General features: G+C 41.1%; 2 protein-coding genes across 2 annotated transcripts in view; both read left to right on the top strand.

The window, feature by feature from the left end:
* notch2 (notch receptor 2) overlaps positions 1-9899 on the top strand; it is a 46065-nt gene extending 36166 nt beyond the window's left edge. The window contains 17 exon segments of the mRNA XM_053322812.1: positions 197-398; positions 653-803; positions 1084-1268; positions 1420-1552; positions 1665-1916; positions 2076-2188; positions 2894-3411; positions 3518-3856; positions 3992-4134; positions 4239-4446; positions 4726-4807; positions 4953-5106; positions 5191-5510; positions 5693-5840; positions 6073-6170; positions 6474-7778; positions 7780-9899. Of these exon segments, the coding sequence (XP_053178787.1) occupies positions 197-398; positions 653-803; positions 1084-1268; positions 1420-1552; positions 1665-1916; positions 2076-2188; positions 2894-3411; positions 3518-3856; positions 3992-4134; positions 4239-4446; positions 4726-4807; positions 4953-5106; positions 5191-5510; positions 5693-5840; positions 6073-6170; positions 6474-7778; positions 7780-8085 (4657 nt within the window). The 3' untranslated portion in view covers positions 8086-9899.
* Positions 9900-10971: 1072 nt separating this feature from the next.
* slc35a3a (solute carrier family 35 member A3a) lies at positions 10972-19778 on the top strand. The gene is made up of 8 exons (XM_053322816.1): positions 10972-11329; positions 11465-11674; positions 12762-12916; positions 13009-13131; positions 16315-16495; positions 17644-17762; positions 17914-18047; positions 18151-19778. Exons 2-8 carry the CDS (start codon positions 11485-11487, stop codon positions 18239-18241), a joined length of 993 nt encoding a protein of 330 aa, XP_053178791.1. The 5' UTR covers positions 10972-11329; positions 11465-11484; the 3' UTR covers positions 18242-19778.
* Positions 19779-23927: the final 4149 nt, after the last annotated feature.

Below are 23927 nucleotides of genomic sequence, written 5' to 3'. Positions count from 1 at the left end.
TAATTATTTGTAAATGATTTCTTTTTCCTGCTGTGACCTGAACAAATGTAATAATAACTATGTACTGTTTTCTCCTTTTTGTTGTTCATAGTATACTTTTTTGCCCCACCGCTTCAAGCATGTCTTAAAAATATATGTTATTTCAGCACTGCAGACAAAAACATATTCATTCATCACTTCTCTTTTTGTTTTCCAGCTCATGCCTGAATAATGGGACTTGCATTGATGACATCAACACCTTTTCTTGTCGTTGCCATCCTGGTTTTTACGGGGCGTTCTGTGAGTTTGAGAAGAATGAGTGTGACTCTCAGCCCTGTAAGAATGGAGGCACCTGCACTGACGGCCTGGGCACTTACCGGTGCACCTGCCCTGTGAGATACAATGGACAGAACTGCCAGGTAACGTGTCTATGTGTTAATGCAAGTCTACAGACTGTCTCAGCTGTATTGTGTTCGTTTTTAGCAAATAGAGGAGAGACTATTTAATATTTACAACTATTAAAGTACACAAAATGATCCTCAATCACAGCTCTGTGTTGCCATATATTGAACAAGGCAGTTGGGTTAGGTTAGATGCACCCAACTGAAAAATTACGAATAAGCCCTCACAGTCAACCCTAAATCTTCTTTTTCTTTCATTTTTTCCCATGCAGAAGTTGGTGAATCTGTGCAGCAAGGTGCACTGTCACTCCGGCTCCTGCTCTCAGACAGGAACCTCCTGGACATGTCACTGTAATATGGGATGGACGGGACTTTACTGTGACGTTCCTAACATGTCCTGCCAGAACTATGCTGCCAGAAAGGGTGAGGAACTTCCTGTGGTCTTATAAACCAACAACACTTCATTCATAAATAAGAGCAGAAATCATTACACATACAGTAATGATGTAATTTTGTTTGATGAAAACAGTCAACATGACAGAAGTTGCATTGTACATAAACAAATTTACCATCTTAGTATTGTTCACTGTTGATTTCTTTCATACAGTTTCATCAGACAAAAATTTAAAAGATGTAGTAATTATAGTAGTAGTAGTCATATCCTTCATTCAACATATGGGTTTCCTTTTCCAAATTACTCCAGGTGTGGAAGTGGACAGTTTGTGTCAGAATGCTGGGCGGTGTGTGAATGTTGCCAATTCCCACAAGTGTCAGTGTCAACCAGGATACATGGGCAGCTACTGTGAAGAGATGGTCGATGAGTGCCAGTCAAACCCGTGTCGCAATGGAGCTACATGCAAGGACTATCAGGGCACATACGAGTGTTTAGTAAGTACATTATCAGCTGTGTGTTTGGGGGTGTCAGGGTTGTAGGTTTTGAAAGCTTTGTTTTTTCAGTAATAACTGAATAAGATGTTTCCAGCAACATTGTCTAAAAGGCTAAATGAGCTAACATCTGTACTGTGCGTCTTTGCTGCAGTGTAAGCCAGGCTTCCAGGGTGTGAACTGTGAGTATGATGTTGATGAATGCCACTCTAAGCCGTGCCTCCATGGAGGAACCTGTATAAACCTCATCAACCACTTCAAATGCTCCTGCCCACCTGGGACACACGGTAAGTCTGCACACACTAGGTTTTAGAAGAAAAAATCCTCCCATTAATTAAAGATGGAGCTATTGAACATTTAAGTACATGCAGTGATATCTATCTGTTCTCTGCTGTGTAGGGCTTCAGTGTGAAGTGAACGTGGATGACTGCGCCCCCAAGCCTGGTTCTTGGGAACCTCGCTGTCTAAATGGAGGACAGTGTGTGGATGGCGTGGGCCGTTACACGTGCTCCTGCCCTCCAGGATTTGTTGGAGAACACTGTGAGGGGGATCTCAATGAATGCCTGTCTGGGCCCTGCCACACCCCCGGCAGCCTCGACTGTGTGCAACTGGTCAATGATTACCAATGTCGCTGTCGCCTCGGATACACGGGTACAGAGCATCGCTGTCCTAGTTGTAATACTTTTCCAGATAAAATCAAAAAGTGCTTTACATTGGTGCAGTGTGTCAATATTTTTAATGTAAATAAGCCTGCAAGTATTACATTTTTTAACTTCTTCTCTTCCTGTTTTGATTTGTCTGTTTCTTCAGGTCGTCATTGTGAGTCCATGGTGGATCTGTGTCTGTCTAAGCCGTGTCATCACGGTGGTGTCTGCTCCATGAACACGAGCTCAGTACACGGCTACACCTGCTCCTGCGTTCCTGTAAGTTTCTAAATAACAAAACAGTTATTTTGACTGGGCTCGCAGAGTTTGTTTTACAGTTTATCAACACGAGAAACAGTCAGCACCAGTGAAGTTCCTCTAATTTCCCAATATGTTGTTATTAATCTATAACCTACCAGACATCCCCTCAGACTGGACTATCAAACAGTGAATGTTAAGTTTGGATAGTGGGGAACACAGGATATTATGAATCATGTTCTAATGTCATTAAAATTCCACAAAATACACAACTAAGTACAAATTTTAAGTGTGTTTCAGACGCTTAATTACCACCTCAATCTTGAAAAATCAAGTTTTTCAATGAATCTTTCTGCTCACATTAAACCAGTTATTATGTTCATATAAACATACTGAGTGACTCCAGAGGATTATAGAAATTGATCTGTGGCTGAAATTGCGACATCAGTGTTTTCCTTCCTTTTACTTTCATACTAATAATGAGCTTTTCACACTAAATGCTTGTTTGTCTCACCACTAACCTCTTGCCTCCTCTGTTATTCTCATGCTTGCTTCAGAGGGCCACACCATGGCTGAGGTATGGTAATCAAGCAGCAGATTTGAAAGAGAACCTAGTTGCATATTAGTTATAGTAGGGGTTTATTGCACTTTCCAAATGTGAATCCAAACTTTACTTCTAAATTACTTTCTCACTATGACATTACAACAACACGTTATGTTTTTTAGGGCTTTACTGGGTTCAACTGTGGTGAAATAGAAGGCTACAACTGTGCTAAGCTACATTGCCAGAATGGCGGGCGCTGCGTTGAGTCATCAGCTGGCATGTACTGCCAGTGCCAGTCAGGCTTCAATGGGCCACACTGTGAAAATGATCAGAGGTGTCTGACACCGTGCCAAAACGGAGGAACCTGCATCAAAGACCCATCCAACCCATTCCAGTACACCTGCCGCTGCCCCACGTACTTCTCTGGACGATACTGTGAGAACAAATTACAATCCTGCCCCTATCCGCAGTGTGTGCATCACGCAGGGGATAAGGTGTGTGATGATCAATGTAACAACCACGAATGTCAGTGGGATGGAGGAGACTGCTCACTCAACTGGGAGAAGCCTTGGGTTAACTGCACCGCCAGCGTTCCCTGCTGGGATCTCTTTAAAAACAAACGTTGTGATAAAGAGTGTGACAACCCTGGTTGCCTCTTTGACAGCTTTGAGTGCCAGGACACTGCACCTGCCCTCTGCAAGTATGTAATTCTCCTCTTGTATTTGTCATTTTTGTTGCAGTAAATTGTTGCCCAAATTATTTTAAAGCCAGGTCACAAAACACCCATCCTCCCTGTGTATTTTCAGGTATGACAAGTATTGTGCAGACCACTACAGCAATGGTGTGTGTGACCAGAGCTGCCACACGGAGGCCTGTGGCTGGGACGGCCTGGACTGTTCAAGTGACACTGCGCCCAAAGTGATAGACGGCACTCTGGTAATCGTGGTTCGGCTGCAGCCTAAGGAGCTGATTGGTGACTTGAAAGGTTTCTTGCGCTCCTTGGGAGCCCTGTTACACACCAATGTGCGGGTGAAGCTGAATGAAAAAAAGGAGCCTATGGTATACCCATACTTTGCAGAGGCGGAGCAGGGACGACACATACAGAGGAGCAGGAGTAAACGGGAGCTGGACAAGGAGGTTATTGGGTAAGAAAAATTCATGATGGGATTCTCACATACTCTTTCTTCTTTTTAGTTCTCATACATTAGCCAGTAACTTGAGATCCATCACCAGTTAATTGTACTTAATGAACTTTTGTATTTTAATGTTTGCCTGTGCAGGTCTGTGGTGCACCTGGAAATTGATAACCGCGAATGTTCCCAGAGCTCTAACTACTGCTTCTCCAACACTAATGAGGCTGCGTCCTTCATTGCAGCAGCACATATCAAGGCTGACCTGCCTTACCCTCTAGTGTCTGTTAAGAGTAAGTAGGCTTGTTATTCAGCAGTCATCACTTTAACTGGTTTATTTTCACGTAAAAACATAAATCAAGAAAAGACACTCGATATTCAGACTTGCCTTCCACAGGTGACCCGACCATTCCACCGGAGCCTCTTCAACCTGTGTTTTACCTGATTGCTGTGGCTGTAGTAGTCATCCTGCTCATTCTGGTGCTGGGGATGCTAGCAGCCAAGAGGAAGCATAAACATGGTGTCCTGTGGCTGCCTGATGGCTTCTTGGCCAATAAAAATGACAAGAGGAGGGAACCTGTTGGACAAGATGACTTTGACATGAAGTGAGTGGACATACAATAATAATAACTCAGGGATAATTCATATCATAGTAAAATGCAGCAAAGAGTTTCTCTGATTAGCTAGGTGATACGTGGACAGAGAAAATATACAAATATCCCTCCAACTGTTGAAAAGACTTTGTGTTAGATACTATATGTTAAACAGCTGCATCAGTTGAAGATTGTGGTTTTGACCAGCTTCCAATGATCAACAAGTGTGTGACAAGCATACTTTGTCACGGTAATAAATAAAAGTAAAACACATTTTTTTTCTCACACAAGGAATTTCAAGACACAGGATGGATCCATGATCGATGGATCTCAGAGGTGGCTGGAGGACGAGGTTCCATCCAAGAAACCAAGAGTAAGTAAAATAAGAAAGAGAAGATGGAGCAGAGACATTGCCGATTATTAAAATTAAATTGATGTAAACACACAAGAAATATTCAGATCACGAGGAAAGACGTTTGGTTGTTGTGTAAATTTTAAGTTCATCTTGCGTTTTATAGACTGAAGACAAACCCTTACTGCCCATTGCTATGGATGGAGGTGTTGATCGAAGGGAGTGGACCGTGCAGCATCGCAAAGCTGCTGACATCACTCTCACTCCCCCGCAGGCCGACCTGGACACTGATTGTCTGGATGTTAATGTCAAGGGACCTGGTGAGAAAACGTTTTTACTACGTTTTTAACAAAGAGCTCATCAATTCCCCTAGTTTCTCTTATAATGAATTTCTCTTCCCTCAGATGGCTTCACTCCACTGATGCTGGCTTCGCTGCGTAACGGCGGAGGCCCAGACTGTAGCATTCATGGAGAAGAGGAGGAGGAGAGTGGAGGAGATGAACCGGGACCTAGTGTCATCTCAGACCTGATCGCTCAGGGTGCCTCACTGATGGCCCAGACTGACCGCACAGGAGAAACAGCACTACACCTGGCTGCCCGCTATGCCAGGGCTGATGCTGCTAAGAGGTTGCTGGACGCTGGAGCTGATCCCAACGCTCATGACAACATGGGCAGAACTCCTTTGCATGCCGCTGTGGCAGCTGATGCACAGGGAGTCTTCCAGGTAAGGCAACTGTCTGATCCAGATGTAGACTGAAGTATAGTTTAAAATCATCAGCCAAAACATCAACATGAATTCCACTAAGTTACTGATTTCAACTGAACAATAATACATCAGAGAAGCTCACTGTGAAATTTGCATTTCCTTACATGTATTTTTCATCATATCTCACGTGTCTCTTCCAGATTTTGATCCGTAATCGTGCCACAGAGCTGGATGCCCGTATGAATGACGGCACCACCCCACTGATCCTGGCAGCCAGGCTCGCTGTGGAGGGCATGGTGGAAGAGCTGATCCACTGTCATGCTGACATCAATGCTGTAGACGACCACGGTCAGGAAACCACATTTCTCTCATTTACTGTCTGTGTTAAATATTTAATTTTTATCCTAGATGTGCTAAAGGTGTTTGAATTAGAGCTGTAGTAAATCTAATTCTTACTTTAAAATTTGGTCGCATTGTGACAGTTTAGACTTGAAGAGCTCTAAATCCTATCAGGAAAGCAGTTATAATTGCAATGTAGTTCAATAAATGGCCACTGAAGTTTAATATCCTACCATTTTAGGTAAATCTGCTCTTCACTGGGCAGCAGCAGTCAATAATGTGGAGGCCACTCTCGTGCTTCTGAAGAACGGAGCCAATCGTGACATGCAAGACAATAAGGTCTGTTTTTCTGTTTTCATTTTGATAATTTCCAATCCATGTTCTTTCTTTTAATAATTATGAATATAAGTGTTGCAACACTACTAAAAATTAAAGATAAAGACCAATTAAAGATGTGATACTCCACCCAACACATTAGCAAACCAAAGCTAACGCAACCATTATTTTATGTTTGAATGGTGACTGTAAAAAGTTTGGAGTCTGTGTAAAAGACTACAAACCTGTATGTTGATATTGAACTTGTACTTGATGACATTATGTAATGTACAGAGTAACATTTCTGATATTGGCTGTTTCATACAGGAGGAGACTCCACTGTTTCTTGCAGCCAGAGAGGGCAGTTTTGAGGCAGCTCAGGTTCTCCTCGACCACTATTCCAATCGTGACATCACTGATCACCTGGATCGGCTGCCGAGAGACACCGCTCACGAGCGTATGCATCATGACATAGTCCGCCTGCTGGACCAGTACAATTTGGTTCACAGTCCGCACAATGGGGCTAATCCCATGGGTGGAGGAGGAAACTCTGTCATGTGTGGGGCCAACGGAGCAGGCTTCATTGGAATGCGTCCCGGACCACAGGGGAAGAAGAGCAGGAGAGGGGGAGGGGGGGCGAAGGTGGGAGGTGTTGGCGGCGGAGCAAAGGAGCTAAAAGACATGAAGGCGAAACGAAGAAAGAAGCCCGCTGGAGGAGAGGGGCCAGGTGTGGATGGTGGAGTAGGGGGAGGAAGTGGAGGAGGCACAGGAGGAGGGAGCGCAAATGGCATCAAGGCAGCAGGAGGACCTCCAGAGAGCTCTGTCACCATGTCACCTGTTGACTCGCTGGAATCACCACACTCATACACAGGTGACGTGTCTGGAGCCGTCTCCACCACGGCAAACTCCCCTCCCCTCCTGAGCAGCCCCACCTCCAGACCAATGCTGCCTCCCGTCAGCCACATGCTGGGACAGCAGCAGGGCTGGGTGGGCATGAGCAAACACAGCTACAGCGGCCACATGTTCGGCCTCGTCCCGCACCCGATACCCCACACCAGCATAGGCCAGCACCACAGCCAGGGCCCCATGCTGACCCCTATGAATGTCACAATGAGCAGGGAGCAGCTGCCTCCCATCGTCACGTTCCAGATGATGGCCCCGGGTGGAGGCCAAGCTATGCTGAAGCAGTCGCAGCCAAGGCAGGTCCAGGTCACACAGTCCCAGGGACAGAACCAGAATCAGGCTCGCTCCCAGCAGGGGCCAGGCCACCACCACTGCACCCAGGGTATGATGTACCAGATGCCCGACCAGATGGGCATGGGACACGGGCTCTCCCACACCCTGCAGCATCCCCACAACGTCAGCCACGGAGGGATCGATAGCCAGTCTCGGCCGCTGCCCTCTTATCCGCCCATGCAGAGCCCCGTGGATAAATACCCCACACCACCCTCCCAGCACAGCTATACCACCGCCGGCTCAGAGGGCACCACCCCCGGCCACTCTGCTCACCCACCCAGCGAGCACCCTTATCTCACCCCCTCGCCTGAATCCCCAGACCCCTGGTCGTCCTCTTCTCCTCACTCCAACTCAGACTGGTCTGATGTCACCACCAGCCCCACCCCTCTGGGTAACCCCCACCATGCACTGCCGTCGTCACACCACACACACATTCCAGAGCAGGTGCAGCTGCAGCCGCAGTCGCAACAGATGCAGCAGGCCTCTCAACAGCCTCAGCTCGGAAACATGCAGGTGTTTGCGTAGGCCGGCCTGTGGAAAGCATAAACAGACTGACTTTGGGGTTCTGTGTAGTAAAACTCTGACACATAGAAACTCAAGTGCTTTTCTCACTTCTCTGTTAATCTTCTTTGTTCTTCATCTTAGTAGTCACACCTCGCCTTTTTATGTTTTCTTTTCCTCTTTGCACTTATATAGTTTCTAAAGCGTCAACGAGTATTGTCAGCTAGAAATCAAATGTTTTCAATACCAAAAAGTGTGGAGTAAGCTGAGACGAGCTCATTTTATTTTTCCTTTGTTGTTCCCTTGATCCCAGCCAAACATGAACTGCTCTCTTTTGGCTGAATCAAGAGTCCTGTTTTGGGCTTTTGGCACCAAAACACAAACATTTTATCGAGGGATCATCGAGGAACTGCCGACCAGATGGCGGTCGGCTGGTATTGCATCAGAGAAACAGAACGTTGAGATGGACACTGAGATAGGATGGAGGACGCTCTGCGTTGATATTATTGGAGGACATTGTTATTTCTTTCTGCTATATGCTATCATTATGTTGTTTTAATGTGATAAAGCCTGCCAATACTAACTCCTCGTTGAAACCACTCATTCTACTTTTTTTTTTAAGATTGCTCATATTCAGTTAATGCTTTCATTCTCAAAGCAGAAAACTACCTAGTTGTTTCCTTATTGTGTTTTTTTTTACTTGTGCAAAAGGGGTATTTTTATAAATGACTGTAACATGATCAGACAAATTACAGATTAGAAAGAAATCCACTCAGAGAATCCTGTTACCATGTGGTTCTTAACTTCTTTTGTAAACAACTTAAATGTATTTTAGTACATTGATTGCGATTAGTGTTTCCCATTAATAGAGACAGTTCATTAAATGCAGTTTTTACGTGCAAGGATGTAAATAGAAACTAATGTATTACCCATGTTTTAAAGGCAGTTACTGTTACAGAAATCTGAGTTCACATGGACACAGTCATACTGTGTTTCTAATGATGTTGTCACATATGGTGCCACCACTATATACTTCATGTGTTTTTGAGGGATTCATTCAGAAGCTTGACAAACTTTATGCAAAAACATACATTAGTTTTGTCACACTGTTACTGTTGTGTTACCAGGTTTAGTATGTTTAAATGTACATAGACTTACAGCACACTCTGCTCATACAAAGGCCTTTTCTGTTTTTTTATATGAATACTGTTCGCACTTCTTGAATGATTCTGAATGTTACTGAGGTGAGATGTTTTTTCCCTTTATACTTTTTCTAAATGTTTTATCTTCCAAAATCATAACCAGTTTTGCCTTTTGCTTAACTACAATCAGTATATCTGTGCACCTTTTTTTAATTGCCATGATTCATAAACCAAGTCTGGAGTTAGGTTTAATAAGTTTAAAATAAGTTTCCTTCTTAAAGTTGAGGTTGATCATGTTTTGTATGACTACTCTGTTAACACAGACAATCATGTACTGTTATAAAACTTAAAAAAAGGAACATCAATGTCTACAAGACCAAATTATTCTTTTTTTTCAGCCAAAAATGTATTTCCAAATTTCTGTTGATTGTTCTTGTGATCCAGAAAAGACTCAAGTCAGACACACAGCACACACATCCTATACCAAGAATTGTTGTTTTGTTTGGAATTACAACTGTGTGTGTGTGTGTGTGTGTGTGTGTGAACAAGCCAAATTATTCATGTTTTATTAATATTCCCAATGCCTGTACTGGCAATGGATGTCCCTGCAGTTTCACAAAACACATGTACTGTTCATTGTGGTATCAGTCAACATCAAACCTTTTAAAAACTTTTTATCATCAATTGAGCATGTTACCTTCCACACGGCAAAGCTGTGTGTCTATTTTCTGTATATAAAATTTTTTTAATGTTTATGTTTCTTTCCTCTGTTAACCAAATATCCTATAATATTCATGTCATATGAAGTAGTTGTCACCATGTTTGTATAAGGTAGAACTAAAACTGATAAGTTGTCCGTTGGAAAAAAAACAAATGATCAACCAAATGTGCTTACTTAAATAAAGCCAAGGTCTTCGTAGATTTGTGCATTTATGTGTGTTTTTTTTAATCTAAGTCAGTTAATGTGCAGTTCTGGTATTAATCTTTAAATATAACAGTGTAACTAAAATAAGTCAAAAATAAGTGTGACAGGTGAATGTGGATTATTAAGAGATTGTGTTGCTTCAGTCAAACATACAGGATCAGACATGTAGAAACATCAGACGTCTGAAAGAGGACTGAGCTCTTAGAAATATAACATTTTATATGATGTGTAATGATATCATTAGTCTTATTGTGCTGGTGTCTACTGGAACAATATTGATGGAGTGGAAAGACTTTGACAAGGCTAATCATCAACTTCTTATTTTCTGCTGTGTGTGATCAAGAAACCAGAAATGCTAATTATTCAATTATTTTATAATTATTATTAGTCATAGTGTTAATCCATTTTGTAAAGGAGGTGCACCTTGGAGTCACCAATTTACACTTCATTTTACAACCTTCGTTTTTTAAAAGTGTATCTTAAATAAATAATAGGTCAGGTGCTCTTATAAACACCGAAACAGGTTTTCCTTGCTGTTCATACTGGCTATTTAAAAAATCCCCTTGAAACAAGCTTTCAATGCAAGTGATGGGGTCCAAAATCCACAGTGTGTCCACACAGTCATTTAAAAGTTGATGTGAAACTTCTATGAGTCGTCAGTAGTCTGAGTTGGTCATATCAAGTGGATATCTGCCACATTTACAGTCTTTTTAGCATCAAATTCCCTCTGTGTTTCCTCTGACTGTTTCCCTGATGAGATGTTGTGGTAGTACAGTAACAAAAGGAGGGACTCTGAAAGATATCTACTTGATTTAATTAATTTGGTCAGCTGAAGATTCATATTAGCTTCAGATAACTGAACATGAGGAATAATTAAGGAGGAAAACGTGTCAGTGTTACTTTTCCTTTACATAAATATGAGTAGTGCAGTTTGTTGCCACACCAGCAGGTGGCGCACGGTCGCACAGGAAGTCTTAACAAGGAGACGAGGAAGAAGTCTGTACACGGAAGTCGTCCAGGATGTTACATGTATGAGCTTTGGCTTTTTTGCAGCGTTTTTCGGTATATTTTATTGTTTCTTGTGACTCCAGTGAACCCGCAGTCACAGTGAATCATGCCTCAGTGGTTGTGGAGACCCTGACTGGACGATGCGAGGTCTGCGGCGGGCAGTAGAATCCAGAGCGGGCCAATGGACGCCAGGACCTGAAGAGCTGCTGTTTTGACAGCTGGGTTGATCCTCCAGTACCTGCCCTGTCTGACAGAGCTGCCCAGGACAGACACCAACCGAGGCTGAAACCACACAGGAGGATTTATTGTATGTAGAGACGCTTTTCTGCGTCTGTGAAGCCGCTTTTATAGCGTCAAGGAAAGGAGGAAAGGTGAGAGTAACTTTGTCACCTCTTTTTGTTTCTAAAAGACCTCTTCCACTCCATACTGTGGCTCTGTGTTTACCCTTTCACTACCACTGCATTATAACATTGTCTTCTTTCCCTTTTTTTCTGTGTCCACTCCAGCCTCCAACCGGCCAGTGCTCATGGCTTCATCCCGGCTGAAGTACCTCTCTCTGGGCGTGCTGGTGTTCCAGACCACCTCCCTGGTGCTCACCATGCGGTACTCCCGCACTCTGCAGGCCGAGGGCCCACGGTACCTGGCCTCCTCTGCTGTGGTCGTGGCCGAGGTCATGAAGATCATCACCTGTGTGCTGCTTGTCTTCAAAGAGCACAGTGAGTGGGCCACAATGCGCATCTCTATGATCAGCAAATTACTTGTTTCAATTAATCACTCAAGTGTGAGGTTGATCAAATGTCAGAAAATGGTGAAAGGGGGACCATCATAATTCCTGCAGTCCAATGTGTTATCTTCAGATCCTTTGTTTCATCCAGCCAACAGTCTGTTACACCACCAAAGTTTCACATTTACAAGGTAAAACCAAACCAGACAGAGAAAAGCAGCAAATCATGTGAAAGCTGTAACTGAAGAGTGTTTTTACCTGATAAATTGTTTAATATGATGAATCAATTATCAAAATTGTTGTTTGTTAATTTTCGGTCAAGCAACTAATCAATGAGTAAACTAAATGTCTCATGGAAACCTTGAAAAATATTCACAACGCTACATTTAAAAAATGATAATTAATTATTATTTAAACCCAGAATTGTTTTTTGGTGTTTCACTTATTTGATACTTTGTGCTACTGACTCTTGTACAGTACAAACAAAGCACTGAGTTTGAATACTCAGCCTACCAGTAATGAATAGTCTATAAAATACTTTAGAACTATAGTTAGTCTCTGTAGTCTGTGGATCAGGTTTGCCAGGTTGCTCCTCTCCCACTATCACAACATCTAAACTATGAGCATTTATTCAGCGGCCTCCTTTTTAAATTGTTGTTCTGTTCTGCTGTCTGATACATGTTTAGTGAAATATCTGTAATAAAAAAAAATAAAAACCTCACATCTGGAACATGGACTCATGTAATAATAACATATTCAAAGTTATCCAGATAACTCTGTAAACCTGCATCTACACTCCCCTACTCACCATCACCTCAGAAATGATTCTTTTCTTTACTATCAGCATCATAAACAGAGAAAATTGAAACAACTTGGCAAACCCTGCAGTGCTGTCATCATAGCTTTTTGTATGAATAAGCAGACATGTCCAGATCTCACATAAATGGTCTCAGTATCCAGATAGAAAGACAAAGACGTCCACATCTAATTTCAAATTCAAGTCCTGTCAAACTGACAGATATAATCACTAATTGAGTTTCCATATTTTCTGGTCTAATGTGTCTGTTTCCATTCGTCAGGTTACAGCATGCGAGCTCTGAACAGTGTCCTTCGTCAGGAAATTGCTCACAAACCCATAGAAACACTGAAGCTGGCGATCCCTTCAGGGATCTACACACTGCAGAACAACCTGTTGTACCTCGCCCTGTCCAACCTGGACGCAGCCACCTACCAGGTACAACAGAGGGCAGGATGCCTTTCTGAATAACTGGCACCACCATCCTTCTTCATGGATGATTTACAGCTTTCCCGCTTTGTCTCCATTAGGTGACGTACCAGCTGAAGATCCTGACCACGGCTCTGTTCTCAGTGTCCATGCTGGGCCGCAGGCTGGGTGTCTACCAGTGGCTCTCGTTGCTGATTCTCATGGCCGGAGTTGCTCTTGTGCAGGTTCAGTGCAATTTTATGTCTCTTGTTATGTGAAGTGGTTGTAAGAATGGATGGTTCCCCATCCTGAAAATAGACAACTGAATAGCTTCTTTGTTTACCAAGAAATACATGGGTGTGCTCTTTTACTCCACTTATAATCAGAACAGCAGCCCATGTAAAATCAGTGGGTATGAATTAGGGCTTGTTTTGATAAACAGGATTTGCATTTGCACAAGGGTGCATGATGATGGGGTTCTGGGATGGGTAATAGTCTTAATTTTGATTAGAGACTGAGGTTGTTTGCCATTTATGCTCAATAATAAGACAAATGAACAAATCTTTGGACATTAAATTGACAGTGCAGCTGTTCATGCATAGATCTAAATGTCAGATCTCCCACAATGTTTGCTTTGACGAGTCAGGCCCAAGACTGGATATAATATTAATTATACAAAGGATTATAACTTAATTTATGTACCATCTGTGTTATGGAGATGCAGCTCCAAGTTCTGAAAAACAAGAATCATTCAGAAAAGTGGTATAAAGTTATTCAACCAAAATGTGCTTTTTAATAATAATGATATATAATAATCTCTCTCTACAAATGTTTCAAGCGGTTCTTCTTCTTGTCTGATCAGCCATGTTTGAATAGGGGATGTTAACTGGTTTCACTGAGATGATGTTTTGAGCAACTCAAGTAGTGAGAGATTCTGCTAAAATTGTAGAAAGCTCAGTAAATCATTAACAGTACTCGCTGCGCTTTCTACAGCTTTTTCCAAAGTGTGCTTGTCTTTATGATAACTGACTGTGGAGCATGTAACTAGGACACATCTGTTGGGTGTCTCATCTTTACATTCAGGGGGAGAAAATGCATCCTTCACTTCCTTCCCCAGTTAAATGGTACATTTTTGACTAACCGCTGCAGACTTAGTACACTGACTGATCTCACCACCACAGACTTTTCCACTTGTTCACTTTCATCTATAATGGAAGTTTCAGCATGTCTTTGCATTCAAAGATTATTTTTATGTCTGTACAGAATTTGTAAAACAGCAACATGTTTGCGCACTGTCTGGAGTCATACTGAAATATTCTTTCCCTTTGTCAGTGCTTTTTAATCTATGAAGAACAAAAGTGTGGCCAGTTCTGTAGGTGTGACTATGTTTAATTAAATATTTAGTCGTGTATTGGAAGCGTGTTTGTTTTAAAGACTGTATGACCTCCCTTTTAAGAGACTGGCCAGGCACAAAAAAGAAACTATTCTCAGTGTAAGTTACTCAGTAAGAAAAGGTTAGATAAATTAAACAAAGTAGGCCTTAATTAGAGCAAGGAATAAATATTGGTTACTGGTCATGAGGGATGTGCTGATGATGATGATGATGAAGTGTCAAAAAAGGATAGGCTGTTAGGATATCTCCTTCTCCTCCTTGGACAAACAAAAACGATGCCAGCAAGTTAGTCTGGGTGTGATCTTTGATCTTAATCCTGGCTGAGTGCTCATACAGAAGCACATTGGAGGAGGATGTGAAACTACACCTTCATAAATCTACAGGATCAGACCTGTCGAAGCAAATTGCTCTCGAGTTTATCCTTGAATAGCAACGATGACACCTCCTGAAGGCTCGAATAACAAATCATCACAAGCAAACAAACATTAGGTAAAAAGCCAGTGTGAATCTGCTAAGAAATAATTGGCCTGCTTTGTGTTAATGCAGCTAATTTTCACTCCTCATTTTCAAGATCTGTGGTATGTTTTCTCTCTCAGCAGGGTTTATGTAAACGTATTGAAATGTACCAAAGAAAGACTCTTGACTTTTTTTGACTTTTTTGTTAACCCAAAGAGAAATGCTTCAGCTGCAATACATTTCTTACTCTGCACAACCAGCTCATTGTCTTTCTTTTGCATTAACACCCATTTTTCCCGCTGACTGCAGTGTATAACACAGTAACTCAGACTCTGCAGAATTTTCACAACTCTGCAAAGCTGTGAAGGTTCATAGAGAAATTTACTTACATCTGGAATATTTTCCTCTATACACACTTTTTGTTAGCATCATGGTTATAGATCATCATGGTCATAGAGCATCATGGTTATAGGGCATCATGGTCATAGCGCATCATGGTCATAGAGCTTCATGGTCATAGAGCATCATAGTTATAGAGCTTCATAGTCATGGAACATCATGGTTATAGAGCTTCATGGTTATAGAGCATCATGGTCATACAGCTTCATGGTCATAGAGCTTCATGGTCATAGAGCATCATGGTCATAGAGCTTCATGGTCATAGAGCTTCATGGTCATAGAGCTTCATGGTCATAGACCTTCATGGTCATAGAGCTTCATGGTCGTAGGGCATCATGGTCATAGAGCTTCATTGTCATAGAGCATCGTGATCATAGAGCTTCGTGGTCATAGAGCTTCGTGGTCATAGAGCTTCGTGGTCATAGAGCATCATGGTCATAGTGCTCACAGAATTAGTGTATAATCACCACCTGAAAATAAGATTTGTTACCTTAGAATGAGCCCTTTATATCTGCATAAGGAGCAGGTGTGTGAATGTGATCAGGGTCTTTCTGGAGAAGAGAGCGTTGCTCTCAGTGAATTTCCCCTGAATAAGTTTAAAAAAAAAGGTCCTCTTCCAACGAGCCCACCATGTTGCACCACCATTTTTTTACACTAAATCTTAGACACCAGTCCTTTTTAAACACTGTATATTGAAAACTATTGGATGGTTTGCCATGAAATTTGCTACATTTGATCCCCACACTTTTCCTTGAGTGCTTTCATCAAGACAAAGTATCAATTTGTCCAATATTCTGTTAAATTACTTAATACCTGCAAAACTTTTGTATCAATTTGTATTATTTTGACAAACTAAAGTACTACTACTCAGGATCCACTAGCCATGTACTTTTTCTGAAACGTTCAACCTTTTTTTCAGTCCTCCTCATCAGATGGAGTTTTCTCTGTTGTCGGGGATATTACTTTGGAGATGGTTTTGGCATCAGATGTGAAATTTGGTGAAACTTGATGAAAGCTGAGCTATCTCCATCTGCTGTGGAAGACTGCTGGATGAATTTTAAAGCTTCAGAAAAACAGATGATGGACTTTGAATTAAGATGTTTGTCACGCAATTGTTTCCAAGAATGACTTTTAAATCCTGCTTAGTATTTATACAAATGTGTTTCTCTGGTGTTGGCAGTGGCCCTCTGAGATGCCCGAGACTCAGGAGAAGGAGAAGGAGGCTCTGTCCACAGGCTCCCAGTTTGTCGGCGTGACGGCGGTTCTGGTGGCGTGCTGCTCCAGTGGGTTCGCTGGCGTCTACTTTGAGAAGATCCTGAAGGAGAGCAAACAGAGTGTCTGGGTCCGCAACATCCAGCTAGGTCTGTGACAGTCAGTCAGATCAAATCAATCAACTGCCAGTCTGGCCTGAACAGCATAGCAGTTGTTATTACATATCAAATCTAATTCAGTACATAAAGTGGTGAAAATAGAAACACAAGAGGTTTGATTGAGACACGTCTATCAACACAGGAGTAATGTGATGTTGTGTTGTGGGAAACACGGTGAAAAAGACACTAGCACAGTGTGTCTGTAACAAGCATTCCTGTTTGTGTACAGTTTCCTTTCTTCCCTGCACAGAGAGCCAGCTGGGCTTTTTACCTCGAATGCATTTCTGTTAAGATGAATGTTCCTGTCTAGTTTATTTTTACCCTGGAACGTGTGAGGCATGTGTTGAGTCTCCTGTGATTCCTGGTGTGAGCTCAGAGCTTTTTCACCTGCACTAAATGTTGGAGTTGGAGCTTACTGTAGAGATACAGAGAGACAAGCAGTGAAGAAAACCAAGTTTTTTTTCTTGTTCTTGAAGTCATTGAAAGAAGCTGAACAATTTTGAAAAAATATCTAATTGCAATTATTTTGACTGATATTTCAATTGCAATAAGATTTGAGAGGGAACATTAATTTCATTTTCATTGGAAAACATATTAAAATGGTTATGGTGTGATTTTTTTTTTTCCAGTGATCTGTACTAAACAGAGATGTTTTCTGTAGTCTGTACTAGAATATGATGTGTAAGTCTCTGCAGAATAATATTTCATTTAAAATGCTATTTGACACATTAACCAAATTTAAAACATTTAACAAATATTGCGTCTCCTGTAATTTGAAAATTGCAGTAGGCCATATAATTGGATTTCAATAAAATGTTGATTAATGTTCAGCCCTAAAGTAGTAAACATTTAATGTAAATTTCAATAAAGTGGAAATGAGTTCTGAAACGATTTATCAATAAATCAGATAGACAAGAGAAAGTATATTAACAGCTGTTTTGGTAGTAAATTGCCATGATCTTGGTGCAATTTTACATGGGAAGATCTCCCCGTTTACAATTTATTTTCACCCTGGGAGTTTCAATGCACATTTTTCTAAGTTTTATATTGTAATTTATAAATTTTAATTAACTTATCAGACTTCAGGGTGAAAACTTTGGATGTGTATTCAGCTCAATTTGATGTGTGTGTGTGTGTAGGGATGTTTGGCCTGGTTTTTGGCCTGTTTGGGATGCTGGCCTTCGACGGGGAAAGGGTGACAGAGTCAGGGATGTTCCAGGGATACAACACCATCACCTGGACAGTGGTAGCGCTACAGGTAACTCTCACTCCACTTCAAGCTTTAGTTGTCAAATATATTGTTGAGCCTCTGGACTAACGGACTATTTATTTCATGGATCAGACTCCCTGTCGGCCCGTACAGGTCATGCCTTTGTCCATCTGTGTCTGTGTGTTTGTTGTTTCTCCAGGCGCTGGGTGGTCTGGTCATAGCAGCGGTCATCAAGTATGCAGACAACATCCTCAAGGGCTTTGCTACATCGCTCTCAATCATCCTGTCAACTCTTATATCGTACTTCTGGCTGCAGGACTTTGACCCCACCGGGTAGAGGAAACCTTTATTATCTGTTCCTCTGTCTCCACCTCTCTGCTTTTCTTTCTCATAATCAGTGTCTCTAACTGACAGTGTTGTCTGGTGTCGTCCACAGCGTGTTCTTCTTGGGGGCCATTTTGGTCATTGTGGCCACTTTCTTGTATGGCTACGAAGGCAAGCCATCCCCCAACCCCAGCAGGGCGTAGGACACTCACGGCTGACACTACAGCAGCAGTAGGCGGTCCTGTTGAAGCGTCAAGACATGGAGGGGAAAGGAGGACAGAGGACTGGAGAAAAAGAGGGGGAAAGGTCTTTATCATATATTGTGTTCGCAGAGGAGAAGAGGAGGAAAGACGGTCAATGTCAGGATAGGAAAAGTGAAAGAGGAAGTTTAAACAAAAAAGCAAGCACAATGCTGTGATGGGACTCACCAAAAGTGCCTCAGATGGAAAGAAAGGGTAACCAATGAAAAAAGAAAACTGGCAAAACAGGATTGCATGTCTTCTTTTTTCCTTTAACTACCACTGTAGAGATAATCCTGGCTGCCACACCTCCAGAGCTGGAGCGATATTCTCAACAGGGCCGACTGGTTGTGTTCATTAAACTGTTTGACTGCCTGTCACCTTTACTGCCACATCAATCACTCATACACAGTAAAGGTTTAAAGAGGCAGACAGAAAGGAATTTCAATGTTACATCTTTAGATGTAGTGTAACTCCAGCCCAAACTGTTGGCTTGCTCACCTCAGAGTTGCAGTATTTAAGGCTTTGACAGCCTTAGGTCATCCCACTGTTACCAATAAAAGCAGATGTAGGATTGTATTTGCCCTGAAATGGACCTCCTAGACACTGCTACAAGCTCTAGCAGTTGAATGCTTTAGGTTGCAGATGGTCACGGTTAGCACTGAAGCAACAATTGGGTGTCTAATCCTAGCAAAGGAGGCAGTATCAGAACAGCCTGGGAGGCAAAACTCTGGGCAAAAACATTTCTATTGATACAAGTCTTTGAACAGTAGTAGTTACAGTGACCATAACTAGTATTATTTTCTATGTTATGGCTCTCATGTTGCATTTTGCTCAGCTATTTTTGGAAACATTTTTTGTTGCCAGGCAACATATAGTCAGCGGGGAGTCTTTGATAGAATATACAGTGTGTCTCAGTGACAGAACGGTTTCACTCTATAATTGTGTGCCTGGTGGAGTCAGGGATCTGGGTGTAAGAATAAAATATTACCTGACACCTCAGAAACACTGTTTGAGGTCCCAACAGCAGAGTATTTGATGATAATTGATTTATAAATTCAAAAGGACAGTTTGATTATGTCTGAAGATGATTTTGTACACTTGAAAATTATGTTAACCATGGGTGTAAATAATAGCACCATTTAAATTGTGATCTATAAATCCAAATGAAGTTTTTCTGTTTAATTTATTCATTCGTTAATTAGGCGCTTTCATTACATAACAAAGCCACTGATGATCAACACTCCGCTCTTTATGTCCTGTGCTTGTGTAACTTATATACTGTTGATTTTGTGGCAAACCCATTAAAAATGTTACTGAATGTGGCCCAGCTGAGGCTGACCTCACTGACACTATTAGAGAAATGATCTCGGACTGCATACGATTTGACTGGTGTTATTTTTCTGAAACTACTTTTTTTTTTTTGTTGGGATAAAGCGGGTATAATTAATAACTTTATTATTTTAATTACCAATATGTTGATCTTTTATAAAAGAAAAATGTTTCCTTTAACTTTTCTGAATGTGTTATTGTGTTGCATTCATTGTGTGTCTCATCATTGAACATACACATTTACAGTGAGATCCATAAACCAACACAAGTTTTGTTATTTTACCTATTTAACTAAATATATTCAAGTTACAGTTTTATAATTAATACAGGCTGAAAGTGCAGTCTCATAAATTTCACAGTTTTCATATCCAAATTGAAAGACGGGTTTAGGAATTACAGCTCTTTATCAGGTAGCTCTTTTTTAAGGGACCGAGAGTAATTGGATAATTGACTCAAAAGCTGAATTTCCTTCATTATTTCATCATCAGTTAAGCAGGTCAAAAAAGGAGGTCTGGATTTGATTCCAAGTGTGGCATTTTCATGTGGAAGCTGCTGCTGTGAACCTACAACATGTGGTCAAAAGAGCTCTCAATGCAAATGAAACAGGTCATATTTAGGCTGTAAAAAAACATCCATTAGAGAGACTGAAAGAACATTGGGAGTGGCCAAATCAATAGTTTGGTTATTCTGAGAAGAAAAAGGCACTGGCAACACAAGGCCTGGACATCCACAGAAGACAACAGTGGTGGATGATCGCTGGATCCCCTTCACAACATCCAGCCAAGTGAAGAACACTCTCCAGGAGGTAGATATATCATTATCCAAGTCAACTATAAAGAGAAGACTTCATGACAGCAAATACAGAGGATTCACCTCAAGGTGCAAATCATTCATAAACCTCAAGAATTTAAAGGCCAGATAAGATTTTGCCAAAAAATGTCTAAACAAGCCAGTTCAGTTCTTGACCAGCATTCTTTGGATGGGTGGAACTCAGATCAACCTGTACTAGGATGAAGATGATGGGAAGAAAACAAAGTAGAGAAGGTTTGCAATAGCTGATGATCTGAAGCACACCACATCATCTGTCAAGCATAGTGGAGGCAGTGTGATGGTTGGGCATCCATGGCTGTCTGTGGTACTGGGTCACTAGTGTTTGATGATGATGTGACAGAAGCAGCTGGATCAACTCTAATGTTCATATTGTTTGTTCTGATTCAAATTCAACAATGGATTGGACGGTGCTTCACAATCACAGCACAGATGAACAATGACCCAAAACTTACTGCAAAGTGGAATATTATATTATATATGCAAAGGATTCTCAACAAAGTATTAAAAATTGATATTTTATTTATGATTATGTTCATTTGTCCAATTACATTTGAGCCCCTGAAATCATGGGAACCTGTATAAAAATGGTTCTAATTCCTGATGTTTTTCTTTCTTTATTTATTTTTTTAGTTCATCCTCTTGAATTAAAGCTGAAACTGCAACTCTATTGTTTCATTTCAAATCCATTGGGGTGGCGTACAGAGCCAAAATTATGAAAATTGTGTCACTCTCCAAATATTTCTTGACCAAAATTTATGTTTCATGATCAGGCTACAGTACAGTGAAGCAAAATCATTGCAATATATCAATCCCCCCCCCCCGCCCCCCCTCCACAGATCTACCTTTGCACAATACATGTGTACGTTGCTTAAGTTAATACTTCACGTCAACACAAATAAATTTAGACTTTGATATTTTTGTCATTTGTTTTAATGAGTTTAAAAACACTGCATGCAAAAGCCAGACAGTCTGAGAGAAAGGACTGTAACACGGCAGAGTTTCATGTCCTCCATATATAACACTGTAAAACACCATTAGCCAGTCATTTCAAACCAATCACTGCATCAAACTGCAATCAATCAGCAGAACAATTCAGGAAGTAACGAGTCAAGCCTCTTGATGAAGGGCCGTGTACCGCTCTGCCCTTGAGTCCTCAGGCACATCTGTTACTGTAAAAGACACTTGAGGCCCTGATAACACACAGTAGACTGTGTGACCTCATGGTCAAGTATAAATGTATTTTCACAAACACGTTATCTTGATTGGGGCAACGTGAGAAAAGTTTCTGCTTTGTTTCACCCTATAAAAGCCCCAAATATCTGATTAAAATCACTGACCAGTAAAGATCACCTTTGTCTGGTTAAAAGTGCTGCCCTAGATGTTTCCCATGATTGTCAACATGAGTAATCAGATGCTGTTTGCTTCACAAACTGCTCCTGTGTCATGGCTACAATAGGCATGTTGTTAAATCATACAGTATCCACACTTCTATGTGTGTGTTGCAGGGCTTGCAGCACACAGGCAGGACAGTCCTCCCTGTGATCATGGCTCTAGTACAGCTCTAGATTAGGTGTGTATGTGTGTGTGTTTGTGTGAAGGCTCGTTCGGTTTGCACCAAAAGTAATGAGCAGCATGGGTAAGATAACGTGGTTACATCCTCTGTCTCTCTTCATCTCTGTCTCATCTGGACCGGCTCAGCAGTTCAGCATGACCTGATTCACTGTCTCACTGAGCGTACACAAACATAAATACAGCATATAGACCTGTCTGCAAAACAATGAGCAACATAATTTGATGTGAAAAGTTCATATTCTGTAAACTGCACTGAGGAATCCTTATAAAACACTTTCTTATAAAATATCATAATGGCACAAGAGACTATGTCTGTGTGAACCATAATGCAAAGGGTCCGTTCACCAGAATTACAAACATTAAAACATTTTAGCCATGCTTAAAATCTTGTATCTGATTGTTTTGGTTTTGTTTGACCAGGTTTTGAGATATCTGAGATTTCTACAACCCAAACCAGTACATTAGAGATGATTGAAATGCTACTTGTACTCAAAGCACTGACAAATAACATTACAGTTTTCATTGTAAACAATTTCTACTGAAGAAACAGTCTGTGTAAAATCTGTTAATAAGGAACTCTGTGGATTATCCAGAGTAACAAGGAGAATTTGTGGAAAGACACATTGCTATTTCTAATTAAATGTCTTTGATTATCATTCATTTTGGTGCATATATCCATCTCTCTACTTAATTTACAACCATAATTTGTCCACTGTTTTGAATTTTGTTAACATGATAACACTGGGATGGTAAACCTGGTGCTATCACCACATTATCGTTATCATTATGAACATGAACCAGAGTTCAAAGATTTTAGCATGAGAAAATGTTGTTTTTGTAATGTCAGTCTATTTCTGGTGTTTTATTTAAAAAATTAATGAAGAGAAATTCTACATGTCTCAGACAATAAAAGCTCCTGGTAAACACAAAGTTGCTCAGTTAACATTCATATATAGGGAAATGTTTCTCCGTTTATTGTCCTGAACTGTGACATACAGTACCATGCTTATCATTGTGGGGAGGAGAGTCTTCTTTAAATGTGTTTTTTCAAAGCTGTGATAACTAAAGAAACTTCATTCACCTCCATTGTTTTGGGTTGGAGGCATAAATCTCACTGACAGCAAAGAAGCTGGACAAATGAATCCCACAATACTGGCATGGATACTGTTAAAAGGTATGATATTTTTGTAATTTGGGTGAACTGATCCTTTAAGTTCTTTAGCACAAATGCAGCTCTTTTTCAGTACAATCTTTGTTCTTAAACAACATATACTGACACATCCTTCAGTAGCTCTGGTTGTCCTGTCACAGCCACTGAGGGCAGGCTCATTTTATTACTCATAAAATAAAGTAACCTTGCTTCTTCACCTCACAAATCTGATTAGATGGGACAATTGAAAGACAAAATCCTGTTTTGTTTTTTTGTTTTTTTTGTTTGTTTTTTTACTAATGAAGGCTGTCATCAACACAGGCATCACTGGCTTTCAAAAGGCAGGGAGGGAGAAGCTCTGCAGCATGGATCAACTGGCCATTTGTGATTTTTTTAAAGAAAGGCTCCTGCAGGGCTTCATGTATGAGTGTGTGTGCATACTGTAAAACCAACTCCAAATGCTTTTCCTATGATATGTCAAAAACAAAGTAGCTCTGTGGATGCATGTATGTTGAATATCTTTGTTTTTTTCTTCTTCTTTTAAATCATTCTTTGAAACATCCCTACGATATATCACAATCACAAACGAGGCCCCCGTCCGTCTGTCTGTGTGTGTGAGGCAGTCTAGTGTGACAAAGCAGCAAGCCTTGGACCCGACCCGGGGGCTCCATTATAGAAAACACACAACCACAAACACATACACACCTGCACACCCACACTCACATCATCTCTAAAAGCACATCATCCAGTAACATTTCAATTGAT

This window comes from Scomber japonicus, chromosome 7 (genome assembly GCF_027409825.1).
Source record: "Scomber japonicus isolate fScoJap1 chromosome 7, fScoJap1.pri, whole genome shotgun sequence".
Lineage (NCBI taxonomy): Eukaryota > Metazoa > Chordata > Actinopteri > Scombriformes > Scombridae > Scomber > Scomber japonicus.
This window is presented reverse-complemented; position numbering and strand designations above follow the sequence as displayed.